The sequence below is a fragment of the Habropoda laboriosa genome, unplaced genomic scaffold, assembly GCF_001263275.1.
Source record: "Habropoda laboriosa isolate 0110345459 unplaced genomic scaffold, ASM126327v1 scaffold42, whole genome shotgun sequence".
NCBI classification, from domain to species: domain Eukaryota; kingdom Metazoa; phylum Arthropoda; class Insecta; order Hymenoptera; family Apidae; genus Habropoda; species Habropoda laboriosa.
This window is the reverse complement of record NW_017100181.1, coordinates 1429254-1440806: the sequence shown is the minus strand read 5'-3', so window position 1 is coordinate 1440806 and position 11553 is coordinate 1429254. Positions and strand designations below refer to the sequence as shown.

Genomic DNA, 11553 nt, shown 5'->3' with positions numbered 1-11553 from the left:
AAACGAATGTTTACCCGTAATGATAGATAAATAAAATTGTTAATACAAATATACACACCTCAATCTAGGTATGTTTATACGCATGTCTACAAAAAAAAGTTCGGTTTAATATTTATAATTCTACGAACAGTCTGTTACATCACACTTTAACCATACATAATTATAAAAAACAACGATGCATGTTTTCGAACATTTATCGATTTATAATAACACAAAAAATCACTTTCAAAAAGACCTTGTAATTGTTTTCTTCGACTTTTAGTTACACACTGTGCATTATCTTTAGTAAAATATATTTTTTAACCGCTTCTCTCTTGTGATAATTTAATTCAAAACGTCGTTATTAATAAAGTCAACAGATGTCATTGTAAAGTTTTTTCAAAATTCGCGCAACTGTTTCTTGTCTATGATGTAAAAGAATACTTTATTGTCCTTCGGAATACGAATTACAAGCCTCCATAAACTATAAAATAATCACTTAATTTCTTTAAATACTATTTCTTTTCTCCTAAACATACACTGCAAAAAAATTAAACAGAAAGTATTGAACTTGGAAGAATATTGGAAAACATGACTATTAATCATAATACAAGATTTTACTATAAATTTAATTTGAATGTTCTTAATAAATAAAATCATTATGTAGACTCTTTCCAAATGGATTTTTATTATTATTTTTTTGCAACCTAAGTTCACTAAAAAAATATCTTCTTAAATTGACGATATCAATAATCATAACAAATTCGTTATACTTTATTTTTCATCTGAAACATTGAATTCTATAACAAAAAGCATTAATCATTATTGTCATCAAAATATGCTCTTTCATACAATTCCAATTATTAACGACTTTTATAGTAAACGATACGAAACGCACGATTTCTTGCAAACTGTAAAATATAATTATTATGCAGTCACGCTAGATTTAGTATAAAAAGTTTCTTTTCACAAAATTTGTATCGTAATAACGAAACATAAAGAACTAATCCCAAGTTGTTCTTGCAAAGAATTAATTATACGTGTATATACTAGAAAAATTAAGTGACATATACAGTATGAATGTGAGTTTATATGTGCCAAGAAGTGTGTGCGTGTGTATGTCTATAAATATATCACATTAACTCAATATAAACAGTATGAATTAATTAAATAGCAAAAGTATATAGTTTACGAAACCAGCTTTACAGTGGAATTATATTAAGTATAAAACCACGATAAGTATATTCGCCGCTGGCACTACGGCGCTTTCTGATCAGGTACTTAACGTGCACTTGATAATACAATACCTTGAAAAAAAGCATTTGTTTTTAAAACAATGTTTTCATTTCGTACAAATGTTCTACACTTTTTTCATTAAATTAACTCATTTATGTTTTGCATTTACAGAATAAATCAATTTCTTTTTATATGATACATTATTTTCAATCATATGTATATTAAATAAAACATGATCATTAATAGAATTTAGCATACACATTATTATATTTATACACACAGAATGACGTTTTATCATAAAAGACTGCTATCTCAATTGGATCATTGTTTACAAGTTACTATATTTTTATTCAACATAAGTATAGTGTGATATTTCTAGTCTATTTAAGGTTTCTCGTTATTAATACTGATTCTGTTTCAATATTGTAAAGGAAAGACACACGTTTAAAATGATCAGTTTCGATTTCATCTTTTTACCACAGCCTCTTTGCCGTTCGAAAATTCAAATGGTTTAAAAATTAGATAAGTAATTTTACTGCTGTGCAAAGCATTTCATGTGAACTGACTACATGAAAAATCACAATCATAAATGAGTTAATAGATTAAACTTTCATTTAAAATAAGTTAAACTATCAACCTTTACATAATGCTTTGACTATGCTACGCAAGTGCCCAAACAATTTTAGTAATTTTTCTTTGCGTTTAGTCTATTTTAAGAAATTATTTACACTGTTTTATTACATTATAAGGGCTAATGCACATAATGATACAAGTTGACATAGACACAAGCCCAATCAAACTTAACTAAAAAGAAATTAATTTTAGGTATAAAATTAATTTCTGTACCAGTCAGACAGTAATTGTTGAGGAAATTGAAGAATGAATTCTCGCGCATGTGACGAAATAAACTGTACCGTTTGTTTTGCAAACTTAATATCAAAATGCACTAACATATTAAAGTAAGCATATTATCCCTTGGTGGATTACTTGCCAACATCAGTGAATTATTAAATTTTTAAAAACGTTTATACAGATTTAAAAACAAAAAAGTAGCACTGTTTATATATTAAAATAGAAAATGAAATAAAGGTTTTCTCAGAATTACACGATTTTTGTATTGATATGCTTTTCATTCTTTTTAAAGCAAAAATTATTTCTTTCATAATTTGTATATAATTTAAAAGTAAAATAACATAAAAAGAATTTTATATATAAATGTCAATTAAAGAACTTTATAAATTTTAACATAAATTATGTAAGTATTTAAATGAAAAAGTTGCGTTTCAAATACAATTATCGTGTAAAATTGAAAAATACCCGTAAAATATGCATTGTGCATTAACATTCTGTAATTACACTTAGTACGTGGATCATCCAAGAAACATGAAATTGATTAATGAACCCAATAATTTAATAAATGAGAACAAATAGTAATCATTATTGCTTTTTCATATAAGGGCAGAAATATCAAATGAACATTAGATATCTAATAAATATTTGTGCTTATAGAAATTCATTTGACTAGTTGGTCATGATCCACTATGCTATTAATAAATTGTCATGACAGTGCCTTATATATACAATCATGGAAGAATGACTTTTATGATATCAACCAGTCGTTAATTGTTCATTGAAGCAAGCAGGTACTGGCTTTCTTGCGGATTAAAAACATACATAAAAATCATATCTTTCATCTAGATCTTTTATGCGTAATGCCATCTTTCTTTTAAAACTTTCCCCTCAATTAATTTTTGCATGAAATTAACTTGCTACATCACAAAGGAACAACATAGTGATGTATATTCTAACATTACTATTAATCTTTCAACAAATAGAACAAAAAGTGAGTTCTGATATCCTTTTTTTTTAATATTTAGCATTAAAGCATTAAACATTAATTCTCATACATGCACACTCTTCAGTATTAAATATGATAACCTTACAAATTATTAAAAAAAAACATGAATTTAATGCTCTCAAATATTAAAACTATAAATGAAATATATAAAAGATAGTATAAAATTAATATGAGAAACATTATATTGCATAAGCACTATACATATATTATGTCCCTTAAATAGTGGTCAACTTTTACTACATCGATATAGTGAAACTTATCGTATTTTAAAAGGAACATGTAGAAAATTCAATGTATTCATCAAATTTGTGAAAGGAAGACATTTGCAGGCAAACTGTTTTAAAGTTAAAATCTTTGTCTCATTCTTTTATCTAGAATGCTAAATGAAATAGCATATAATTAGAATATTAACGACGCTATTAAAAAATAATCAGAATTTCAAATTTTAATTTTATAATATGAAATAATAATTTCATTATCTAAATATATATGAATCAACTGTATAGTACGTAAATAAATGTGGCATTACATTTTCTCATCTTTTAGAACTCATTAAATGAGTCAAAATTTTCAAGGCAAAATAGATTTTCCCTTTTATTACCAATTAATATATCTAACTTAAAATTTGTATACATTTTCTATCTATCACATAAAACACTGTACACGTTTCAAAAACTAATATGCAATATTAACACTTACTTTATACCGTTCGAAAGCCAATACACAATTGTACCACTAAACTAAAATGTTAGACATTTAAAAATATTAAAAAAAAACCGTACAGAAATAAGAGTATCAATACATTAATGACCATTTAAAATTAATTTGGCGTTTTGACATTTACATCAATCCTCTTGAATGATAACGGCAGGTTTTTCAATGTATATTAATGGCTGGTTTTGGATGATCACATGACTTAAAATGGCTTCGTTTGCCAAAGACATTAAATACAGTTTGTATGCTGGACTAGCTTCGGATTACGACTTGAATACGATTTGTGTCTATAACAAGTCGTCATAGATTTAGGCATATGCTGTAGGAGGACCAAATACAGATTAAAATTTTTATCTTTCTACTTTTCTAATAAACAAGAGATATGCGATTACTCACTTGTCGATCCAATTTACATCATTTTATATTTCTTTATACCTACATTATGGTATTTTTAATAGAAACTGTTGTGAAAATTGATATAAGTCAAACACTATAAAAAATAAGTAAAATATATAATTTTACTTAAATCAACGGCAAATTTATCAAATATGAATTTATCTAAACAGAAGTACTAAATTTAATTTGAAATTTAAGAATCATCTATACCAGCTAGAATTATGTATGCTATTGTTACTCCAGTTTGGTTTTGTTAACTTTTTTAATATGTTTAATGTAAATACCAAAAAGATAAAAAAAAGTACCTCTTAGATCAACCTACAGCATGTTCAACAGAACGTAACTAACTCTTAAATATTTTTAAATTCAACATTAGTCACGTCCCATGATCATAAGTAGTTAATAACGTTGTATTATTTCAGGTGACAAGATCAATATGAAACATGTTTCTAAAAGCCTCTCATGGAAGACGTTATGAAAGATATTTTTTGTTGCGAAATTTGACAAATTTATAACATGAATTATATTTCCAAACAAATATTACATAAATGCTGTACCATAAATCCTAAAGAATCTGATATTTTGTTAGTTCTACGTATTTCAATTTTAAAATTTTTATTTTAATAAAATAAGTATATCTACGTGTAAAACTTAAGTTCATATTGAAACTTCCATTAAGAAACAGACTGAAACATGTTTATGTAATGTATACCCAATTTCTGTGAAGCCTTAATGTGGCCAAAATTGTAGTTTTTCAAGCTTCAGTAGATGCTATCAGGGAATTCTTAGGTGTATATGCTGTCGCATTTGGATCCAAATTCGACACTGTACACCCTGGACAGGGACTTTCATTTGAACGCATTTTTGTAGTTGCGACTCGTACTTCATTATTTAATCGAAGCTTAGATGTCGCGCAGGTTGGCGCAGGTCCAAATGTGTCTTGTGGCATCACAGCTAAATCTTGGGCTATTTTTGCTTTTAACATTTCAATTTCCTTCTCTTGAGATCTGATTAAACCTGATTCAACACAATATAATAGTAAACATCTAGAGATATATTGTTACTTATTATACTTAGCATTCTTCTCATTTTATATGTATTTAGTATCACCCAGATACACTTAGTTAATAAAAATGTTAAATATTAATAATTCTGAAACTAATTGTACCTACTTTCTCTGATTTCTAACTGTCGTTTAGCTTCACCAAGTGCAGAAAATAAATCTAGTTTTATACGCGTTTCTGCACTTAAACTGTCTTCCAAATGCGCAGTTTTATCTTGCATCACATTAAGAGCACCACGTAGAAGTTCAGATTCTTTGTGATTTTCTTTTTCTAGTACATTACACCTAAAAAGTTAACAGGTAATATAAAAATTATTCATATATAGTTATCATTTCACAATTGTTACCTTTCTTCTTTTGTTTTAAGTTCTCGTCGCAAGTTCTTAAGATCTTGTTCTATTTGTGTCCTGCGACTTTTACAGGTATCTGTACATTCTTGTCTAATAAGTGGTGGAGGTGGAGGTGGAATCGCTGAACGTGCTTCTTCTGCAGCTCGTCGTGCTCGTCTTTCAGAAACTAAAGACGCTTCGGAAGCAGTGCGTTGTTTTCGCTCTTCTGCAATTCGTTTCTCCAATGAAGATATTGTTTGTTTATCTAATTGACGAGCAGTTACTATTCCATGTAACCTATTAAAAATAAGCATAAGAATATGGATAAAATATTTTCAAAATATATTGGGAGATTAATTTTTCAAGTAAAGTCCCAACAAATGGCAACAGTGTAAAAATGACATTGCTTTACGTACTTGCTTTGCAACTGATCATTATCATGTTGAAGTTGTAGTATATCACTCTTAGCTTGGCGTTCCCCATTTTGCAGAGTACTAATCTGAGAACGAAGTTCCTGTTCCAATTGTCGACTGGATTGAAGATCTGATTTCAAACGTTTTATGTCAGCTTCAAGCCTGCGACACATCAGTAACCTATTTAAACGATATTATATTATACTAAAGAAAAATCTGATCATTTAATAATTGTGTATCTTTTAATCTTCGAAACAGATATAATAAATACATACGTTTTCGAAAAATTACAAAAAAATAACAAGAATACAGATACACACAGTACTAAATTATAATTTCCTGTAAGTGTAAATGAATAGAAAAAGTACCGAAAATATAATACATACAATATTTTTATTAAATTACTTCATCAAATAAAGTAATCAATATACCTCTGACAATATTCATCTTGCTGCTTTTGTTGTTCAGTTACGTTATCAGCTGTAACTTTAATCTGACGTGTTTTACGTTCGCGTTGGGTATTTACAGTGGATGATGATTCTCGATTTTCTTTTATGTTATTCCATTTTCCTGCTACTGAACCATTAGTTTGTGATTTTACTGTAGTATGTCCACAATTTCCACCTTTGATAAATTTGTCTTTTTCTACTTCATTTGCGTCAAAATCATTTACAGATCTATATTTGATATTTAAAATATTAATAAATCTCTTACCACATTAAGTAACGATGTCGAGAGCAATATCGATACATCTAAGATAATTAGATATGAGAAAAAGCAATTAATAGTAACACAGACTAACTGCAAAGTATTAACAATTTTTTTCATTTACATATAGAGAAATAATTTTTTTATTTGAAGCTGTTATTACTTCAAATACATTAATATACTGTCAATTTCAAAATAATTTATAAAAATAGTTAGATGGAAACATTATTTCAAATTATCCCATTATTAATTTACTCACAAATAAAATTTACACAACCCTAATATATACACATATAACTCACCCAACTCTTTCAATGATTTGCATATCATTGTGATTAACAGTATTTCCATTTGTATGTATAAATCTTTTATCATTTTTATCAGATTGTGATACATTTGTTACATTATGCTTATTATGCTGCTCCTCTTGCTTTTCACCTTTATCTAAGGACTTTCTGTGATTATTTTTTGTTGTAACATTTTGATTTTGTGATGTAATTTGAGTACCTATATGTAAACTACCATTTTGTACACCTGTCTCTGCAGAAATATTACTGTTTCCTACAATGTATTTAATTGTTAAATTGTGCAGTAATTATTTTCATTACTATACACACGCGCGCAAGTACGCGCGCGCATACACACGCACAAAAGTTGAAAATAAATACGAACTACCTCTACTTTTTTCAGGACTTGGATTGCACTGCAGATTTAATTTATTATTTTGTGATTTAACATGTTCTAATGATGTGGTAATATGTGCTTGTGATTGTACTTGTTGAATTGGTTGCATTGCAGTGGAGGTTTGTTGCTCTAAAGGCAGTGCTTGCTGCAATAATTGTAGATAGAATTCGTTTTCTTTTGCTACATCTTTTTGCTTTCTCTGGCAAAAGAATATTTGTATATATAAGAACTGTAAAATCATTCGTTAAAATGTTATATATTTTCTAGTGTTTTACCTGTCTCATTCTGTAGCCAATGTAACTTTTAAAACCAAAACCTAATGTAACTACAGGGTAACCAATGCTGAAAGAAACAAAATATTTTTAATCATTTTGACAATTACTTGTATTCAGTATTACTATTAATATTATTAATTTATCATTTTTTAAAATATATATACAAAAATATAAATTAATGACTTAGGTATACATTATTTTAATAAATTCTTATTATTACTTGCTATAAAAACAGACGAAGAGAGGAACAATAAAAAAGAAGTATATACCAATGTGCTGCAAATGGTCGACAGAGATCCAAATGAAAAGGCATATGTCGTAAATCTCTTAATCGAACTGCTGCCTCTATGTATAGAAATAGTAACCATAGCATCACAGTTGGTAGGCATACACCTTTATCTGTTTCATATACATTATGTATGTTACTTACGTTATTTATTAACTTACACAAATAATTTAAAATAAAGAGTTTATATTTACCTGTATGCCAAACATATTGTACCCAAACATAGGTGCTGGCAGCAAAAAATAACCAATGTATTGGTATGAAAAAGAAACAAATCATATCTGATGTAAGCGCAATACAAATAAAAAATACAGAGAAGGCCTGAAAATGCAATAGCTCATGTTATTCCAAAATTGAATACAATTTATTGCACAAAAAAATATTTTTCAAAACATACATTACTTACCAAGCCTTGATATTTAAAAGAATCGTAAACGCTTCTGAGAAGTAGCCAAAATGGCCACAAAAATTCAAAACGGAATTCTAAAATGAAGTCTGCGAAAATTACCATGGCCCATAGTAGAAGAAATTTTAGATAAAGTAAAGTACTGAAATAAAAGATTTTATTATTTCATTACTTTGTTTTTGTGTGAAAAATATGTGCATTATTAACCTCAACAAATTAAAAGTTAATATTTTTTATGTGGTAAACTGTAGTTACATCTCTCAGACCCAATAAATCTAAAGTTCTTTGTACAAAATTTTTAATATTTAAGTACAAAGTATTACATTGAAAATTAAACTTAAAACTAAAGTATTACATTGAATTATTTTATTATTCTTTACTGCAACATAATTATATAATATATATACTGAGTTTTCAGTTAAGAAAATGAAAAAAAAAATATACTAAAATACTTTCAAAATAAACAAATGTGTCAAAAAAGTAAATACTATAATAACAAGGTATACATTTTCAAACAAATCATAATAATAAATTAAGGATAAAGTCATTATAATAAACCTTAATTACATAATTACACAATGTAAACGAATGGTAGTTAAAAAAAAGTATAAATAAATCAAAGTATCTTGAACTTCCAAATTTTTGTAACAGCTGCAAATTAAAACTGTTCAATATCACATTGTATATTAGTTAACAAGGTGTAATTTAAGTTGAATAAGAATAAGAAGATAATTGAACAAACGTTTTTATAAAAACAGGCACACATGGTCAAGGTTTTGGCAAATGTCAAGTTATATCACGCAGCTTCTGGAAAGCGGTTGACGATCATATACTGACACGATGTATCACGGAGACTTTCACATTTGACAAATCGAAAAACTTAACAACATTTGCTAGAATGATTGAGAATATTCAAAAGAAGGATTCGCTAAATTGATGGTTATTTTTAAAATTAGCCGTTCCAACGAGGAGACATATGGCGGCCAAAATTTACCTTCCGTAGATTCCCTCGGTGAGCTTGTTGCGTTTCAAGGGCCTCCGAAGCTTACCGCACTCGACATTTCTTCTCTTCATATTCCTTGACACTTTCACCACAACCAAAGCGACGTTATTCGCGGTGAGTAACAGAACGGAAAAAACCGCAAATCTCCTGCGGAGTCGTGAAAAAATCCACTGTCTCGCGCGCGACTTCTATCAGTCTCTTTTGTTGTCATTCGTCTGCGGACAGATTCGAGGTTTTACGGCGGTTTACCAAACAGTTGATTGGTCCATTGTCAGACATGGCGCTAATCAGCAGCAAAAATCACCTGCTGGAATATTTATTCCATGATGTACTTAGAAATATTGTGTATATATTCGTTCGTGCTCCTTGACGAATAAATCCGTATGTCGAATTGTCGAACAATTTTTCCAGGAAAGCTTTCCAGATTATAGGCTTTATCGATCGTACATGCTTTCGATTGTACCGTAGGTCAATCGACTTGTTTCACTTACGTTAACAGCGCTCTGACCTAGCGATATACGAACTATCTTTGTCTCTCTCTTTTACTTCCACCATATCTCTTTTATTCCTCTTCCCTTCAGTCCCCCTATCAATTTAATTTTGTAAAAGTAATAAAAAATCATTTTTATTAATTTATCTATTATTTTTTAATTGTGAATTAGTGTTAAGATTACTACTAACAAGCATATTTAATGTTTTCCGCTCTTACTAGTGATTAGTAAAGGAATGTAAATACATTGGCACAAAAGTAAGTACTTATATATCACAGTATGTATCTAATGTCATACCATATTGGACAAAAACTTTAACTACTATTTTACTTATTCATTTCAGCATTGTGCTAATGTTAAAGGAATAATTTATAATTTTAATATCACATATAAAATTTGTGATATGGATGGAGCAATAGTGTTACTTTTCATGTATTGCATTGGTTGGGGAGTTATAATAGGACTGTATTTACAAATAACAAATGATAAGAATGCAATTTTTATACAAAATTTAGTCTTGATTACAAGTTTTTATATTGTAATACTTAAGATTACAGATATTTTATTAAAGTTATATCAAAATGCTTACAATGCAAACATAACAATTAAAACAAAAAATCTCTTTAAATTTGATGCAAGCACATTAATTTTTAGCATTCATTTAATTATTTTTGTAATATTTATCATTATTAAGCATGAATATGTTTATAACTACATACAGAGACTTGATATATTAACATGTACAATTGGTATATTAATATCATGTATATCATTGAGAGTTATAGATTTGAATGAACAGAAAAAAGAAATTACATGTGATATTAATTTAATGCAAGGCTTGGATTATGGATCTTGCATGGCATATAGCTATTATTATGGATATTTAAGGCTTGTACTTCCATCAACAGGTTCTCTTAATAAAGGACTAATAGAAAAAATAGAAAACATTGAGGATATTCATAGTATAAAAATAAATATCCATAAACTATTGATTTTAATTCCTTCATCATCATATATTCCACCAGACCTTAAAGATGCTTCACATCAATGGATGGAAAGTGCAATGAATTTGGAAGTTGAAGAACGCAATCGAGCAGGAGTTAAAGGAAGATTATATCATAACAGTGTGTATAAAATTTATCCTGATGGACCAAAATCAAGGTCCAAACCTTTATATATAGTGGTGGAAGGTGCTTCACCTTTACAAACTTTCTACGAAGTTCAAAAACATGCTCACAGCGAAACAAATCTTTACAAAAAATATTGTAAAGATATTATAAAAAAGTTTTATGAGAAGTTAAAGCAGTTAATGGATAATGATCCAGAGTGTAGAGATCTTTATGAATTAATTTATTACAATGATTATGACAGTAATGGAGTTAAAGTTAATGTTGCAAAAGTTATTTTAGGCAGGCTGTCTAAAATTAAAAATTCGAATGTAATAAATAATCTAAATTCTACATTTTAAATATTTTAAGAATTAAACAGTAATAAAACATTAATTATATCATTTTTCCATGAGGCTGCCTTCTTTTGTGTTTAGGACATATACATATGAACTGTCCTACGCTGAGAAGATGACGAGCGGAATAAAGTCAGATCACATGCATTTTTACATGTATATTTTGAAAGACTGTGTAATAAGTAAATGACAATGTTCATATGACAATAGTTATAATTGTAGAAATATTAAAAAATAAATTAATACATTT

General features: G+C 28.1%; 2 protein-coding genes across 2 annotated transcripts in view; one reads left to right on the top strand and one right to left on the bottom strand.

The window, feature by feature from the left end:
• Positions 1 to 4937: 4937 nt before the first annotated feature.
• LOC108579068 (macoilin-1) lies at positions 4938 to 9499 on the bottom strand. The gene is made up of 12 exons (XM_017942509.1): positions 9342 to 9499; positions 8348 to 8489; positions 8136 to 8262; positions 7925 to 8054; positions 7656 to 7722; positions 7372 to 7579; positions 6999 to 7257; positions 6420 to 6665; positions 5992 to 6150; positions 5594 to 5872; positions 5356 to 5531; positions 4938 to 5200 (listed from the first exon to the last, which is right to left on the bottom strand). The coding sequence occupies exons 1-12, from the start codon at positions 9419 to 9421 to the stop codon at positions 4938 to 4940; spliced, it is 2136 nt and encodes a 711-aa protein (XP_017797998.1). The 5' UTR covers positions 9422 to 9499.
• A 1160-nt stretch (positions 9500 to 10659) lies between these two features.
• Positions 10660 to 11553, top strand: part of LOC108579043 (stimulator of interferon genes protein) — a 1198-nt gene continuing 304 nt past the window's right edge. Inside the window, exon 1 of the mRNA XM_017942471.1 lies at positions 10660 to 11279. Within this exon, the coding sequence (XP_017797960.1) occupies positions 10671 to 11279 (609 nt within the window). The 5' untranslated portion in view covers positions 10660 to 10670. The remainder of the gene's footprint in view (positions 11280 to 11553) is intronic.

What these genes read in the sequence shown, in the direction of transcription:
- LOC108579068 (XM_017942509.1), bottom strand. Translation starts at nt 9,421, where the DNA reads ATGAAGAGAAGAAATGTCGAGTGCGGTAAGCTTCGGAGGCCCTTGAAA. An exon ending in ACCGAGGGAATCTACGGAAG is followed by an intron (nt 8,490 to 9,341) that starts GTAAATTTTGGC and finishes CTTTTATTTCAG; the next exon opens with TACTTTACTTTATCTAAAAT. An exon ending in ACAGTTAGAAATCAGAGAAA is followed by an intron (nt 5,201 to 5,355) that starts GTAGGTACAATT and finishes GTGTTGAATCAG; the next exon opens with GTTTAATCAGATCTCAAGAG.